Source organism: Camelus dromedarius, chromosome 7 (assembly GCF_036321535.1).
Source record: "Camelus dromedarius isolate mCamDro1 chromosome 7, mCamDro1.pat, whole genome shotgun sequence".
In the NCBI taxonomy this organism is placed as follows: domain Eukaryota; kingdom Metazoa; phylum Chordata; class Mammalia; order Artiodactyla; family Camelidae; genus Camelus; species Camelus dromedarius.
In genome coordinates, this window is record NC_087442.1 from 69,519,384 (window position 1) to 69,537,758 (window position 18,375).

The 18,375-nt window shown below is 34.2% G+C and overlaps 1 protein-coding gene and 1 non-coding gene across 2 annotated transcripts in view; both read left to right on the forward strand.

Annotated features, from left to right (window-relative positions):
* SEMA3E (semaphorin 3E) overlaps positions 1-18,375 on the forward strand; it is a 223,336-nt gene that overhangs the window by 179,811 nt on the left and 25,150 nt on the right. The window contains exons 6-12 of the mRNA XM_010977989.3: positions 5,023-5,142; positions 6,380-6,522; positions 7,557-7,671; positions 8,105-8,174; positions 11,134-11,278; positions 13,421-13,643; positions 16,487-16,578. Of these exons, the coding sequence (XP_010976291.3) occupies positions 5,023-5,142; positions 6,380-6,522; positions 7,557-7,671; positions 8,105-8,174; positions 11,134-11,278; positions 13,421-13,643; positions 16,487-16,578 (908 nt within the window). The remainder of the gene's footprint in view (positions 1-5,022; positions 5,143-6,379; positions 6,523-7,556; positions 7,672-8,104; positions 8,175-11,133; positions 11,279-13,420; positions 13,644-16,486; positions 16,579-18,375) is intronic.
* Positions 5,798-5,901, forward strand: LOC116154163 (U6 spliceosomal RNA). The gene has a single exon (XR_004138047.1). It is a non-coding gene; the product is annotated as a U6 spliceosomal RNA (small nuclear RNA).

An 18,375-nucleotide genomic window follows, 5' to 3' on the forward strand; every position in this document is an offset into this window, starting at 1 on the left:
TCAAACTCCTGGGGACAAATACTAGAAGGAAATAAGAGTCCCTGTGTTCACGACTTAAAAGTTATTAGTTAAAAAAATTTTTTTTTGTTTTTTTGGGGGGGAAGGAGGAAGGGGAGGTAATTAGGTTTACTTATTTTTACTTATTTATGTATTTATTTTAATGAAGGTACTGGGGATTGAACCCAGGACCTCGTGCATGCTAAGCATGCACTGTACCACTGAGTATACCCTCCCTTATGAATCCATATTACTACATAATATAGGCTTCTTGAGGAACAAAAACAACAAAAAAAATCAAAGAGTTCTGTTATTCATATAAACACTGAATGTTTTTTCTTTCTTTTGATATTTTCTCCCTGAAGCATTTTTGAAAAATCAGAATCTTACCCTGTTTTTCTTACTGCATTTCATAGCCTTTATTTAAATACTGAAAGTTTTTTATATATTCACTTGTTAAATTCATTATGCTGTTCTTTGATTCAACAAATGTTTATTGAGTTTTCTTGTATTCCAGATGCTGTGCAAGATATTGATTACAAAAGAATATAATAAGACATATTAAGAAATCTACATTCTAGTGAGGAATAATGACAAACACATAAGGAGACAATTAAAATGTAGTAGGATGAGAAACATGCTAGAAAAGGGGCTATGATTGTGCTAGGAACTGTTAAATAACAGTTTGGTCCTGACTGTATAAAATCCATGATCTGCATGATTTGAAAGTCAATTTCAGTTTATAATAGCGTTGAGTCATTTTTACACTTAAAAATTTATTGTAAAATTTAATAGAATATATACTGTGTCCAGTTTTAAATAAATGTGAACTCATGTAAATTTTAAAAATCTGATTCCTTTCCTGAATTGAACCACTAATAAAATGATATACATCTGTACAAAAAAAAAAAAAAAGGGAAGCCCTCATGGAGAAAAAAGCAGGCCATGGCCAGGTAAGTGGGAAGTGAAATGGGACGCAGGGAGGTGCAGAATTCCAGGCAGGAAAACAGCAGGGGAGAGGGCAGCAGAGAGAACACAAAAGCTTGGCAGCCTCAAGAAATCACTTGCTCATCTCTCTGATTCTCCAGATAACTGAGACAGTGAGATTCAACAGTTTTGCTACAAACAGCAGACTTGGGGCAGGGGCTTAGCTTGCCAGGTTTCCAATGCAGAACTGTTTCCACTGTTCTTGTATCTGTACAGAGAACCTGTTGTTGAGCCTGACAATGATAAGTTACATTCACCTGTCAAAATACCCTGCAGATGTGCTTTAGTTTTTAATTATAACCACACTTGACCAACTAAAATGAACCTAACATCAGTTACCATCAGAATCAGTGCTATCACAAAGAAAAATAATATATGGCCTAAAAATCAAGTTGGTTATACTCAAGATGTCGAAATAGACTAGGTACCAGTTAAATTTATGGCCAAACTGGTACATTTATTGAATATCCTGTCTCCATAGACAAAGAAAACTAAAAAATTGAGTAGTTTTGTTCTTGTCACTGAAACTCTAAAACCTATTTTACTATTTATATGAAACTTTTTTAATGCATGAAAATATAATTTATCCAGATATTATTTTAGAGAAAATTCACAAATTTTCTCTATACCAAATGGTTGTAATTTTAAAGTAAAATTTTTAATTAGAAACTATGTATTTGCTATAAATAGTGTCAGTTGTTATATAATGATGCTAAATATTTTTGCTCATTTAATTACTAGTAGTTAACATTTATGCTGAAGCTTTATTCTCGTTTATTATTTTTCATTAAAGTGTTTATTTTCTTAGCAAAGTGTTTTACCAAACATCATTATTATCTATTACTATGAATTTGTTTTGTTCTTCACACTAATAATAAAATACAAAAGGAGAATCTCTTCCCTTCTGAGGAAAATCTAATGTTTCCAACAGAAACACATTTTGTTCAGTTTATATAGCATATAGCTTTTAGCACCTGTCTAGCTTCTTTGAAGTTTAAGTCATACAGTTCATATTGTATTATTTGAATTTTTCACAAACTATTTTCTCTTATCTGTATACAAAAGGGAAATTGGGTAAAATTGATGCTATATTATCTTTTCCTTTGTGCAGATAACCTGGCCTGGGTAATGTTATTTGGTATCATAGGGCTCCATCTAGTGGCTCCAAGAGGGAATTTATTTGTTAAATTTCTAGAACTGATTAAAAAGTTGAACTTTGAAACTGTTCAAATTGGGTAAGTGCAGTAAAATTGATGTGAACTAACATAAAGATTACTTTCCCATAATAATATTTCCAGATATTAAAGTTCTGTAAGTATTTTAGGGAATTAAATTACATCGAATATTAAAAACTTAGGAAATAGAAAACTGTCATGATTTTTAAGAAATCTAGTTTTTGTACCCATTATGCATTAAACATTCAGCCTCGTCCATTATTAGACAAGTAAGTTCTGTTTAGGGCAGTTTTACAAAATGACCTTTATATTTTAAATGGAAACTATAACCAAGTACAATAATTAAAAATGAAAATGTTCCAGAAAAAACCTTGCTCTCGTGTTTCAGCAGTCAGTTAACTCTTATAGGTCAACTTATTCATTTATGCCCTAGAGTTGACGATCCCCAAGGCCTTTTACTGAATTCATCATGACTGTCTTTTATCCATGTTCAAGTCCTACAGACTGAACCCCACCTGTGGTTCATATCCCTAACCGCTGAATGGACTTTATCTCAAAATACTCTTTTTCACATATATTTATGAAACTTCTGATAAAGACAGCACCGATTAAATTTGATTCAAATTATGTTGCTCTTTTCCCCTTCTATTACTAAAGAACATTTTAAAATAAAAGTTCTAATTAACTTTTCTACCAAATTATATTTTAAGTCTGGTTATGAAGCATCTTTTTTTCTTTGTTGTTTTCCTTATCTAATCTCTCATTTAGCATACATTGAATGTATGGGATGAACTCAACAAATGCAGCTCATTTTTAACTTGTCTTAAAATTTTTCAAATCCGAAGGAAAACTGAAGGAGACAAAATTTACACCTGTATACCATTTACCTTGGCTCACCAACTGTTAATATTGTACCACATTTCTTCTGTCTCTCCTGTCTGTCTTTCTAGTTTTTGTTAAAAATGGATTCCTTTGTGGGAAACCCTGGATTTTATTTATTTGTATCCAGTATAGTTTTTAAGTATCTGTAGTGGGTTTTGTGAAAAACAACAACAAAAAAATTTACAGTTACTTGTCTTTTTGTAAATGAAAACTACTTTAGTATAATAACCTTTTTAAAAAAATTTATTTTTAAATTCAGTTTATATCTCTTTCTCTTTCTAAATCAAATTTAACAAAAGCAGTCATCTTTGCTTTTTGAAAATTGTTGGTTAACTCAAGGTAAAATTAAACTTCCTTACAAAGTGTCCTCTTTACAACTCAGTTGATTACTTTCTCAGATTTTAAAACATACAAATATATTTAATCTATTGAAGTTTTTCAAAGTTTTAAAGGCCTTATTTAGAGAAAACCCTTCATAGATAATGAAACAATCTTTATATCAAAATAGTAAGATTTATAAATAGGACACCCACGTTCTCTTAAATTCTGTTTAGATACTTGGTCAAATTTGATACCTGTAACTTTAATAATTCTAATTTAAAATTTGAGTATGCAATTAAATTTATTAAATTGGAAATACAATTAATTTGAATTATCTGAAACTTAAAAGCATTTTAAATACCATGTGGACACATATGTACATGTTCCAAATCTAACAGAAAAGCATTGATACTCTGCTTTTAGTGTACTTAACATCTCTATATTTTAAAACCTGACCAGAGTTATATGGCACTCCCTGAGAAAATAATTTTACCGCCCTGAATTGAGGTTGCTATTTCCAGTGATCTATTGCTATCATCTGCTTCTTGGCCAGAGATTTTTACCTAGGACTGGATCCGAGCTGCATGTGCCCAGGACAGCCCTTGTAGCCTCACTGATGGACACACCAGTTACCTTTGTTGTTACCTTTTGATGAAAGAAGACTCCCAAGTCCCTGTGCTTGAGAGCTTTTGGTCTTTCTGGAGAGCCAGTTATATCTTTATGTTACTTCTCTATTTAAATGTTTTTTTTTCCCCTCTTCTCATGAGCTATTTTAACGTCTTCCTTTGTGGCTGGCTCCAAAGACATGTCATTTCCTGACACCCTGCCTACAATTGTGTACTCCTTGGTCTCACTTTAAGTCTGTGACCTTTACCACACGTTGCAGCTAACTTCATTCATTCTGTTGACTACCTGATTAAATTATGGACTTTCTATTATTTCTAAATAAACCATAGGTTAACAAATTAAATGTCAACTAATTGGATTATATACAGCTTTGTCAGATTTTGTGGTTCCTGCACTAAAATCATGTTAATGGAAGCAATTTCTTACTACAAGAAGGATTTGGGTTAGCTAACTCGCATGTAATACTGATACTAATTCTGATTCTGATACTAATACTAACATCCTGATGATATGAAACGTAAAAGAAGTTTATTAAAATACCATAAAGCCAGGTTACTTATCAAATACTCAATAGGTCTTATATGCTAACTACTCTTCTTAATGTTTTACTCTTAACAACAGTTTTGGGTGCTATTCTTATTTGTAAGTGAGGAAACAGGCACAGAGAGGTTAAGCAACTTGCCCAAGTTCATACATCTATTATGTGGCAAAGGCAGACATCAAACCCTGGCTGTCTGTACCATCCATGCTCTTAACAATAAGTGTCAATTTCATAAGGTCTTATATACAGAAAAACCATATATGTTTATTGCTCTGGTTTTATACATTGTTTTCAGATCCAGAAGGAAATACTGACTTTTTTTTTATTGAAGTATAGTTTGTTTACAGTGTTATGTCCATTTATGGTGTACAGTATAGTGATTCAGACTTATGTGTATATACATAAATTCCTTTTCAGAGTCTTTTTCATTATAGGTTACGACAAGATGTTGAATAAAATACTGACTTATTTTTGACTGATATGTTCATGCAGGTAGTGAGTTGTTTGCTGGACTCTACAGTGACTACTGGGGCAGAGACGCTGCCGTCTTCAGGACCATGGGGCGGCTGGCGCACATCCGCACCGAGCATGACGACGAGCGCCTGTTGAAAGGTGGGATTGAGGGGAAAAGGGAGTTTTCTGCAGTTTGTAGCTTTTACATATTTCAGGGGTTTTCCCTTCATATTCCTGAATTAAAATACATGATATGTGCATATCATTTTATCTCAAAAGGGGTCAGCTTTTATTATAAAACCAAAATGCCCTCACAGCAATACTTAGAAATCAGGATTCAAATGAACAAAACAAAACAGATGAAAAGTGAAAAACCATTTCATCCAATGAGTTGTTTTTTTTTCTCTTGTCGGTTGGTGTAATCGGGGCTGAATTGGTTGCTGTGCTTTGCTTGTTGTAGTAGGATCACACTGCACTTTAGAAACAGGTGAACTCTAGGAAAATCACTAGACATTCATTTACATAGAATCCTTTGTGAGGAATCTTGGTTATATTGGGCACATTGGTATATCTCAGGACTAAAACATCATTTTATGGTGAGTGTTTTCATTATTTTCAGCCTTTTTATTAAGCTTTAGAGTACATAGTCATTATTGACAGCATGTTGTCATTAAAGTATTTGACATTCTTTATCAATCAAAGGTCATTCACTCAGATCATTTAGGTTACAAATACAAAAACTTAAATTTTCACCTTACAATTAAGATGGTCTCCCATGAGTTGGACTGGTAGGTAATTTATGAATTAAAAAATAGTACTCACTTCAACAGCACATACACTAAAATTGGAACAACACAGAGATCAGCGTGTCCCCTGCACAAGGATGACATGCAAATTCATGAAGCGTTCCCCGTTTTTTATACCTAATAACCTATAATGAAAGAGAATATGAAAAGGACTCTGTGTGTACACATACGACTACAACGTTATGCTGTACGTCAGACATTGACACAACATAGTAAACTGACTATATTTCAATTTAAAAAAAGACTTCTTTACTAAAATATTTTACATCTGTTTATGTTGACTTTATATGATGTACATATGTATGTGTGTGGGAGGACATTTATGGGGGTTATCATGATGGTGTTCCTGATCTATTCTTCTTTGAATTTATTTCAAGCTATAATGTATGATTTTTGAAATTGTCTTTTTTCCCTCCCTGATTTAGTTACATTTTAGATCCTCTATTATTTTTTAAAAATTGTTGATTTGCAAAGAACATGAAGATACCTACATGATTTTAATGTTTAGTACAGAATTCCAAGGAAAATATAACAATTTATCATTTTGTTGTAATAGCTGTTTCATTTTCTTCTGTTTTTCACTCCTCTAGAGCCAAAATTTGTAGGTTCTTATATGATCCCTGACAATGAAGACCGAGATGACAACAAAGTGTATTTCTTTTTTACCGAGAAGGCCCTGGAGGCAGAAAACAATGCCCATACGATTTACAGCAGAGTGGGGAGACTCTGCGTGGTGAGAACTGTCTTTCTCTCTCCCTGAGCTTGCTTGTCTCGCAGTTTGTAGTCAGGCCTTTGTTCATTTCATAGTAGGTTTCTACTTTAAAATAATCTTCTTGTATTCTGTAGACTGCCTAAAATTAGAATTTACTTTCTAGTCCTTAGATTTCATATCGAGTGGAAGTTTTATCTAAAAAGAGCTTTCCATTTTGTATGATCTTACCCATTTTCAAAGCCCTACAAAGAAGAAATGGTCTATCATCAGGCTGTACTTCCCACACAGAAGTTTGAGCTCCATTTTTAAAAAATTAATTTCACCAAAATCCTTTTAGCTTCTTTAATCCACATTCTAAGTACTTTACATAAGTATGTTTCAACAATTCAGATGATTGTTTCTATAGGAAAAAGCACCTGTAGTTTGTTGGGTATTCAGATAGGTTGTTTGGTAAAAATACGAAACAACTGAATTAGCAATATACATTGAGCGAATGCTAGTAGTATTATAAATGTATAGTTAGTTTGATATTTAGGATACTTAAGAATAAGCTCAAGAAGAGGTTTATGCATATGTTTATGTATGTATGTATATATACACACACGTTTGTACTGTGTATGTGTGCAAATACATGTACCTGTTATGTGTAGTGTGCATACATGTGTGTATTTCAAGTCCTTTTTCTCTAAAAGAAGAAGAAATGGATGCTTCCATATTTCTGAGATAAGCAGATTATTTATCAATAAAATAATAATAAAGTTTACTATACCCTAAAAGTTACTACTTTATTTAGGAGAGACTACTCTACTAACATTGTTTAATACCTAGAAACTGTATTTAATGGGCCAGAGTGAAAGTACACTGACTAGGTAGAATGTGCAAACCTTAAATAAATTTGGGGGGAATTGCATCTATATTATTTGAGGGTTATGCTAAAATTTCCCCACTAAATTAAAGAACTGTAACTGTTAGCATCTGCGTGTTTAATGATACAAAATCTGTTGCTGGTAAAAGTACTCTAGGTACCCACTTACCTGCTTTTTGTTTTTTTGTAGAATGACGTTGGAGGACAGAGAATCCTGGTGAATAAGTGGAGCACCTTCCTAAAAGCTAGACTGGTTTGCTCAGTACCAGGAATGAATGGAATTGATACCTATTTTGATGAATTAGGTAAATATTATTGGGAGAGTTGAATTTCACTCTTTGATATGCATGCTTCTTTGTATAATCCTCACTGTTTCTAGCACATATGGAAAGCTTGCTTTCTGCACTATTTGACTTCTGTCTAACCTAGAGCGAATTTCTGTTCTTTTCATCTTGGCCTGGTCCTGGAGTCGGGGCAGAGGAGTTGCAGGAACAAAAAGACTCCTCTCATTAGCTTAAAATCAGGGCCTCTTGTTCCTTCCATGAGGCCCAGCTCAGAGCCACCTTGGACAGCCAGATGTTTCACTCTGTTGTGATTTGGTCATGGTTGCTTGACTGTATTTGGAAATTTAGAACCTAAAATCTATTATAGGTTCTGAACTATTTTGTGTCAATTTATTTCCTTCACATGCAGCGAGGGCTAAACATATTAAGTAATGAATGGTCTTTAATTTTTCAGAGGATGTTTTTCTGCTGCATACCAGAGATCATAAGAACCCGGTGATATTCGGCCTCTTTAACACTACCAGGTGAGAAATGTGTACGGTCAGTAAAATTGGTATGAAAGGAAAGATGCCTCACGCCTTCACCGTGTATGTAATTGAGCATTCTCTTGCCCAATTTATTGTCCTCATTTTCTATACTTTATCACCAGTGTCTTCATTCTCCTAAGCTTGCAATTGTACCTTGATTTTTAAAGCCATGATCTCAGTCTATCTAGATCCTGCTTTGTTTTCATTTGAAGCTCCAGCATCCTCCTGTGCTCAGGATCCTAAGCCCTTCCCTCTCTGATTTACCACAGAATTTTTTTTTCTCAAGGAGTTTTTAAGATATTAGTTCCGTGCTATAGAGTCTCAGATAATTCTTTGGATCATTACATAGAATTTTCCAAGTCAGGCTTTCAAGGCTCTCTCTCAGCTGTTACACACTTGGCTTTAGAAGTCTGCCCTCTGAGCCCCCTCGTGCTTGCTCTGCTTTTGACAGCACCTCGACAGATGCCCGGTATCTCCTTTCCCCATCACTGTGATTTTATTTATCCACTTCTCTTGCTTGAAATTACTTTTTCTTCCAACACTGATTTGTATCACTTTTTCCAGTACTTGTCAATTGCTGTCTTCGTGAAACATGCCTTGATTTCTTAATCACAGAACACTTGGCTCCCTCCTCGACTCTGGCCATCCTGCTCCTGTGTTGATTCTCAGAGAACATACCTTCCGTGTTTTATTTAAAGCAGTTTCTCAAGTCTAGTATTTCTCTGTTTATGTTTTTGTACTTTGTATCCATTGAAGAGTGCTGGAAAAATGAATCAAGTATCATTGCATGTGTGTTGACACATGCATGAAAAAATAGTATTAGAATCTGTTTTGGTTGAAAGTTTATATATATAATTTCCTTTTTAAAAAAATGTTTTAAGGTTCCTACTTTTTTTTTTTTTTTTTTTTAATGAAAGTGCTGGGGGTTGAACCCAGGACTTCATGCTTGCTAAGCATGTGCTCTACCACTGAGCTATACCTCCCCCCGCCCTGTAATTTCCTGAGTGTCTGTCCAGATAAGGCAGAGTGGAGATGAGATGACTAGAATGAGAAATAAAGAGTATTCTTCAGTTCTCTTGACAAGGACTGAATGACATCACTCGCTTCTCATTTGCATTGAATTGGCCTTAACTATACAGAATCCCGTACAGCTTGTTTGCTTAGGATCTCTCCACAAATCTTTTGTTTAGTTTTGTAACACGTAATTTCTTATGCTCACTTTGAAAAAAAAATTCAGAAAGCTCTTTGGACAAGCATCCTGCTATTGTAAGGAGACATTTTCTTCAACACAGAAACAGTTTTGCTATCAATTACTCCTTCGTGCAGGGAGAAGGGGTTAATGTAGATTGACAGCTATCACAGTCCATGGAAAACCCTCACTGTTTTTACACTTCATCTTCTCCCTTATGCCCATGAAGAATTTATACATTGCATGATAATTCCACGGTTTTACATGATGAATACAAGCTATGGGATAATCAGTGTGGTTTTTCTGTGGGTTCATGCAGTCAGTTTATAAGCTGCTTTTGTGAATGATAGCATAACAGATCTGTCTGAGATTTCAAAGACAGGACATTATTTTCTTCTGTGATTTCAATTTTGACTGTTCAATTTATATATAATCCTGAAAAAAGGCTCCCCAGCTGTTACCTGACGTAACAGTTGATATCCTATCACGGTGATCAAAGGTTTACTGCCACTTTAGTTGGAAGACTATCTCTGGTTTTCTCACTGTTGCAGGCATTTCCAATTGCTTCAAGGTGTGTTATAAAATGTGTAAATTGATGTCCTAAGCCAGTAACATAACTGCTGTTGTACAGGTGTGCCAGAATGTAGGAAATTTTATGTTTATAAAGAACTTTGCATTTTACAAAGCACTTTCACAACTAATTTTTTTCTGCCTTTCTTGGGCAAGCCAGAATGGTTCTTTTAAATTATTGAAGTATAGTTGATTTACAGTATTGTGTTAGTTTCAGGTGTACTGCAAAGTGATTCAGCTATATATATGTCTATATTCTTTTTTTCTGTTCTTTTCCATTACATACAAACTAATTATTTTAATTCTCACAACGAGGAGGCTAGGGAAGTGTTTGAATTTATCCAGATTATCCCAAATTAAGAAATGTGGCCAGATCTTTAAAACAAATCACTTTAAAATGTCCTTTGCACAATCTTACTGTAAATGCCCCCAATACAACTTGCTGTTGTTAGTCAACTACTGTCTTTATCCTTGACAGGTAGAAATTTTTATCAAGGAAGTAATTTCAATTGCTACTAGTTCTGGAGGTAACGAATCCAAGTTTTTTTTATAATTTAAATCTTTTTCTCAAAATTAATCAGATGCAGCCCCGTCATCTTTCCACTGTGACAGTTTTCAGAGACATAGAGGAAGGAATACACAGCAAGCCTGTTAATGTGTGTATGACCCCAAGCTAATGAATGGAACAAAGCCCGACGTTTTCTCTGGACTTTAAAGTTATTCTTCCAATCATATACATTAAAAATCTAATAAAATTTGAATAGAATTTATAGCAATATTAACAACAGGGCGATTAGGAAAACACTGTCTATTCTGAAGAGAGGACAACATATAAGGAGATGAAAACCTCAAAATGAATAATTCACCTTGGGAATGGATCTTTTTAAATATTAAGGCCAAATCTTTAATAAAAAAATATTAAAATGCCATATAAGGTATAACATTAAAAAGCACAGTGACACAGCTGCTTTTGTGATTCTAACAATGTCATTTTCAATTTATCATAATAAATAGGCAAGGAAGAGGTAAGTTTTGGAGTTTCAGTACTTGAAATATTACAACAGTTAATATTTCTAGAGATTGAAACTCTTATGCCCAAATGATTTCATCCTTACCTACATAGTCTGGGGGGTTTGACTTAGCTGACCCCCTAGTCTGTTCCAGAATAGTAATTATCTTTTTTTTTCTTTGTTTCAGTAACATATTTAGAGGGCATGCTATATGTGTCTATCACATGTCTAGCATCCGGGCAGCCTTTAATGGACCATATGCACATAAAGAAGGACCTGAATACCACTGGTCACTCTATGAAGGAAAAGTCCCTTATCCAAGGCCTGGTTCTGTAAGTTGAGGCATTTAACCAAGTATACTTACTTTTTTAAAGGCTCTTTCATTCATGTTTTGTTCATTGTTCCAGATGCTTTACAAAATTTGCCTGAAACACTTAAGAAGTTCCGTACCTAAAAATATGCTTGAGTACTTGAATGGTAAAGAAATATTGCTTCTTACATCGCTATGTATGCTTGTTACTTAATGAAAAGAATATAATCTAAGATGGGTAAATCTTCACATTATAGTTCTTGTTGATATTTTGGCTGTCTGCGTAGTTCTAACTAAAGTTTTATCTTGAAGGGGACTGGTGAATACAGAAACATTCAGTAAAATGAGCATCGTATTCCTGCTGCCCTCTTCAGAAGAGTCAGTACCACATGTGGTTTCCAAGCAAGGAAGTGTTACTGAATTTTTATATTCTAGTTTTTGAGTCAGCCTTTGCTTTCCCTAGGCCAGACTTTCTCCCTGCTTCTACCTCGAGCATATCGAGAGGAAGCTTTTTCTCTGCCTCTTCAGATTACTGAGCGCCTCATTTAACATCCTCGCTGCCTTCCAAAAGAAAAGTGACAATACAAGAGGTTCCACAACTTGCCTCTGAACCGGAGCTACTAAGGTTCTCTCTAACTAGCCACTCAAACTTTTGTGCTTTTAATTGCACATGGAAAGATGATGATGATGGTGATGATTTTGTACCATGTGTCCTGTACGCAGCGAGGTTGGGAAAATGTAGCGTCATTGTATCTGCCACGTGCACCATGGCCAGCAAACATTGAACTTGTCATGCAAGTCACAGTCTCCACTATTATGAGCAGCTGGTGAAAACCCATCACCATGCTGATTGCACGAGTACTTGAAAGTCAAGTAGAAACTGTTTTTACGGAGCCAAAATCCAAAGTGGAAACAAACCTTACCTCCGTTAACAAGTGTAAGACTTTACCATTTCAATCACTCTCGCTCACTAGCTTAAAATTATTACTTCCAGTAAGACATAAAGTATATTTTATTTCACTCTATTGATTGAAATTACAATTTAAATGGAGAAAACCCACTCCTGTGGCTTTGCTGGAAATGCTTCTTGAAACCACATGGTATTAAAGGAGATTTGGAGGAAGTGACTTGTTACTGAACTGCTTCCAGGCTGGTCCAAAATGTTTCCAATTATATATCATGAAAGTACACTCAAGTGAAAAAATTCATGCCAAATTACAAAATATGGCCCGAATTTTTTTAAACAAACCATTAAAAATGCCCTCTTTGTAGAATCTGATTACTGAACTACTGTATTTATACTCTAAAGTGGAAAGTTTTGATCAAGATAATCATTGCAATTGCTGCTGGTTCTGGAGGAAAATATGTGAAATGAGGGAGCACTTAATAACAAGCACAAATCAACAGCTAACGGTATTCTAAGAAGTAAATTGGGTGCTGTTGAATGTTTGTTTTTAGAGTCAATATTTAAGAATTGAATCATGTTATAGCAAATATTTCTGGTTTTCTCAATTTTTTGTCTCTAATTCCTACAGAAGTAATATAAATTCACACAGCTTATAGTAGAACAGAGAGGGATTTTTTTCCCCTTAATTAATAATGGTGGAATTCGACTAGGTTCTGTGTTACAGCACTAAAATTCTTCATTTCTTCTCTTGGAACCATCACCAATCATATTATCACAGGGTCAATAATGGGAAAGCTGTGTTGTGCAGTTGTGATCCTTAATTTGGAGGGAAGGGTTAGCCCAATTAAGAGGCTCTTTGCTTTGCTATGAACAATACATTGTTTACTTTTAAAGTTTAATTTACAATGTGAAAAATAAATTTTAGAAACAGGGAAAAGAAAGACAATATTTATAATGTTACTCATGTGTATTGCCTTCAAACTATACCAGTATTAAATACCCGTCACTTTTTCGGGATTTTACTGCTTATCTGTATATTTCTGACGCTGCATGTTTGGAATAATTCAGTCTCTCCATGCAATTTTTAATGCAGATTTTGTTTCTATAATGAAGAATATATGGTTACTAAATACTACTCAAAGCACAGTTGATCAATTGAACAGACCACATTTTTCTAATTCTTTTCATGATTGAATATGAATGTTCTTTAGGTTTAAGGCAAAAAAAAAAAAATTCTCTCATCCACTTGTATTTCAGTGTGCCAGCAAAGTGAATGGAGGGAGGTACGGAACCACCAAAGACTATCCCGATGATGCCATCCGATTTGCAAGAGGCCATCCACTTATGTACCAGCCCATAAAACCTGCCCATAAAAAACCCATACTGGTAAAAACAGATGGAAAATACAACCTGAAACAAATAGCAGTGGATCGAGTGGAAGCTGAGGATGGTCAATATGATGTCTTGTTTATTGGGACAGGTAAAGAGATTAGACAGTACTCATAGACATTTAAATTGAACCTTACAATCAATAGCATTATTACCTTAAAAAAAAACTGCCTACCAACAGAACTCCTGTTGGTCCATTGGCTCATTTATGTTCTGCATGTCCACTGCAGTGGAAGAGAGCATTGGGGGCAGTTACAGCACGTAATTCCTGATACGTCGTCAATACTTAATACGTTTAACAAATGAGTATGTGAAGGAGCGAATAACTGATGTTAATAAGCAATGAACAAACAGTGTTGGTTCCAAACAGAACGTACAGAGGAAGGATGGAGTCATAGCAAGGACTGTTCTCGGTTATTCCCCGCCAGGTCCATTGCCACCTTTGGCTGCTCAGTAAGGTCTCAAGATTTTTCAGTCTTCATGTGAAGTTTACATATTTTTACCTAAATCTCTAATCACAACTGTACTTATCTGGCCCCATCAGAAATCACCCATCTGTACCAAACAGGCCGAGTGTTACCCAAAATGGAGATAAACTTTTAGATCAAAGCTGTGATATCCTGCATTAATAAAACAAAGTGTAATAAATATGCTAAAAGTAAAATTTTTGGTAAATCTGTAATTTCAGTTAGTGCCATACATTAGATCTAGCTTGTAGAAGAGAACTTGGAATTTTTTAAGCATCCAGGGTAATGTGTATCACATTCTGTCAAGTACTTTAAAATTATATAGTCATTTAAAAAGTCTTTGAAATGGTCGTTTTTTTCATATGCGTCATAGTAATTGCTATAGCAGTTACTGTTTAGAAGAGTAAGCATTCCACCATACATAACTTTAATCATAGACCTGTAATTCTAGAGACATTGCATTTGCCCAAATCAGGAGTTAGGGTATAGTGTTAATACTGGTGCTTGAGCTTTTCCAGTCATACTTTTGGAAAAAGCACAGATTTAAGCAAGGAAATATTCATCTGATTTCTAGAAATTGATCTCTGGTGCAGGCTATATTTTATTCATTTATCTTAGGAGGTTAGTAATATGCACTGCACTTTGGGTTCAAGATTAACAGTGTCACATTTCTTTAGCAGAGCTAAAATTACCTGGCCATGAGTTCACTTACAGTGACATCCAACAGAGTTTTGTTTTTTTTTTTAAAGTATTCCATAAGCAAGAGTAATATTTTATAAAATTACTCATAGAAAAAAGTATGTTAGTTTTAAATGCCCTGGAAGGTACAAGTCATATATAAACATCCAAGAATGTTTTCAGAAATACTTTTTTTGTTAGATTGACCATAACTACTTGAGAGAATTCCAGAAATATCAGGTATATACTTAGGCTCTTGTGTAACCTATGTTTAGCTTAAAGATATCATCATACTGAACCACAACTTTTCAGTGTAAAAGAACGTATTTGATGAATGTGTGATGAGTACAACTTCGGAAAACCCCACAAACGATTGTTATTTTTCCCCAAATTTACCAGACACATACTTTAGAACCATATGTAATAGCCCTTATTGCAAAATCACTAGTTGGAAATTGATAATTTGAGTTTCAGCTTTGCTTTTTACTTGATATAATAATTGTGGGATATTTATAATGTGTGCTTGGTATAATAATTTTTATTCCTTTTAGTGTATGATACAGGTAATTGTTATTAATCACATTTTATTAACCCAACCACAAGGTTTCATAATTTTTAAACAAATTGTTTAAATACCATAGAAACTCTTGGGTGAGAACCTCCAAAGTGCTTTTTTTTCCCTTAAGTTATTTCTAGCACTGTACCAAATTATCCTTACAGGCAGATTAAGTGTCTTACTAAATTTTCATTGGAAAGAACAAGGTCAGAATATCAGGAATAATAAAAATGAGGTGGAATTTTAAAACGTGAATATGAATTTATGAAATTATTGATAATTATGGAAGCTTAATGATTAGTACAGGAGGACTTACATTACTAGTCCCTCAATAGTGTATACTAGAAATTTTGATTAAAAGTGTATATATATCCAGATGTATTTAACCAGATTTGTGGTTACTGGAGGTGAGGGACGGGAGAATTGATGAAGGTTTTGTTAAAGGTACACACATCCAGGTATGAGATAAATAGGGACTAAGGATGTAGTGTACACCACAATGTAATTAGCAGTGCTGTATGTTACATATTAAACTTTTTAAGGGAGTGAATCCTAAGGGTTCTCATCACAAGGGGAAAAAATTTCTTTTTATTTTGTATGTATATGAGATGACGAATGTTCAATAAACTTACTGTGGTAATCATTTCATGATGTAAATCAACTCATCATGCTGCACACTTTAAACTTACAGAGTGCTGTATGTAAAATATTTCATTAAAACTGGAAGGCAAAAATAATACAGGTATATTCTTTTTTTCTATCTTTCTGTCTATCTGCCTATCTGTATTTATGTATATAAAGATTTAAATAGAGTTTGTTTGAAAGATTCCCTAAGATTAAAGGTATAGTTTCTTGCAAGGAAGGTAGCTTTAGGTAAAAAATTTTCTTTCATCATACATCACAGAAGAAGCTAGAATTATTTGGTATCTGTATTATATTTCATTAATTCCTAAAGGCATTTTGATATCTGAACCTTTAGCTGGATTTTTTAATCAAATTATTGAAAAATAATTGTATATTATTTTGTCTTATTTTTTTGCCAGGCATATAATTTTTTTGCTACTTGAAAATATGAATGTATAAGGAGTCATACTATTTTAACTAGTAATGATTAAGTGTTTTGTATATCTAGATTTCAAATCTTATTTGAATTCATAGTCTATGATTTTTAATTGTTTGAAAACCAGATTGTGAGAAAGTTTCTGATTTATCTCTTTCTTTGTTTTGTTATAGATAATGGAATTGTGCTGAAAGTAATCACTATTTACAACCAAGAAACAGAATCAATGGAAGAAGTAATTCTGGAAGAACTTCAGATATTCAAGGTAGTTTTAGTCAAAAAAAAAAAAAAAAAAAGGGCCGACATTTATGTGTTACAGACAATTGCAAGTGAGTAATAAATAGGAAAAACATGTCAGTTTTTTTTTTCTAACAGATATGTTGTGAATTCAGAGTGAATTGAAGAAAGATTTAAAATTCCATTCTATGCATCTAGTTGACTGAATTGTAGACTATTCAAATGAAAAGGCCAGTATTTACTTAGCATGACAAGAATTTCGAACTATGAACTGTGCCTTAAAGAAATAACACTTATACCACGTAGAGATTCCAGAATCATTACTGCAATGTCTCATCTTGAACAAATGAACTATCTATTTAGACAATGAGAAAGTAGCAGTAGTTTCGTATTGTGGACATTGTGGTGTGATAAGTATACTGCTCTTTTTGTTTATAGCATTCAGTTTTTTCAGAGAATTTACCAAAAAGAGAAAAATTCAGAAGGATAATGGAAAGATTAAACATGACGAAAACAATTGTATGTACACACTCGCACGCATGAAGTCTGAGTATCTATGGCAGTTATGGTCTTTAACGTCACCGTGAACACTGAATTAGTAATGATTGCTCCTAGAGGAATTACAGGGTTAGGTTCCTGCGAGTCTCTAGTTGCAACATTTTTGTCAACTGATCAATATATAACCTTGTTTTATGTGTGTTTCTGTTTAAAGACATCTTATTTAGTATATATATAGTTGATTAACATTGAACTATAACTCGTGCCTGAACGAAGCTTATTCATCACTTGTATTTTCTTCATAAGGCACAGTGCAGCCTTTTGGAGCTTAGGGACACCGGCTGGCACGTCAGCACTAGGCTCGAGGACCATTTTAAACAGCAAAATCCCTAATAATACAAAAATGTGGCGCTGAATAGACCATGAAAAGGATGCTTATTTATAACATGAGAGCAGAAGCAAGAAGGCAGAGTATCACCTTGACCGACCTTAGCTGGGAACATGCACATTGGGCATCTCAGATTTTCTGCCACCCTGAGTATGCACATGTCTATGAGTGACTGCAGAACACACCATAAGTATTGGTATCGGGGTTGCAAAAAAGTGTAGCAAGTAACCAAATTTGCAAAAACACAATCTGCAGAAATGAAGATTTATCATATATGTAGGTAATGAATATATATGAACGTATTTTTATTGACGAGAAATAGTTCATTTCACCTTGACTCTTCTGGAGATTAGATTCCTCATAGCTGCACCCAAAGTTAATCACGTTCCTGTCTCAACCAGAGCAGCTGTGTTTTTGTTTATTTTGCATATTGGAGCTCTGTAAGATTTCATTTCACTTTAGGGATCATAGCTCTCATATTAACAGCATTCATCAGTGTCTTGTTCACATGAACCCTTAAGAAACAATGTTGCCTGAGCGAATAAATGAAGGAATGCATGCAATAAAGTGTTCTGTAGTTTAAAATATTTTTTAAAAAATTAACACAGAGGAGCAAATTTTCTCTTTCAAAAAAATAATTCTTTGAAGGGTAGTTATCCAGAGTAGACTCACCAGCCCATTGCTTCTCCCTACTTGCAGAACTGAGCGCCTGGTGCTCCTTAGAGACACTCCAGTCTTAATCACCCTCCCTGGAATTGCACACAGGCTCTCAAAACTGTGCTGTAGAGAGACCTGCCTCTGGTGCAGTTCCATGACAGTGAGGTTATGCATCTCATTCAAAGCATTCTGGGTTCATCATGATTGACCATGCTAACGCCAACAGAAAAGTATTTTGTTTGGGCCTGGGTTAAAACAATTAAAGATCACATGGCTTATTAG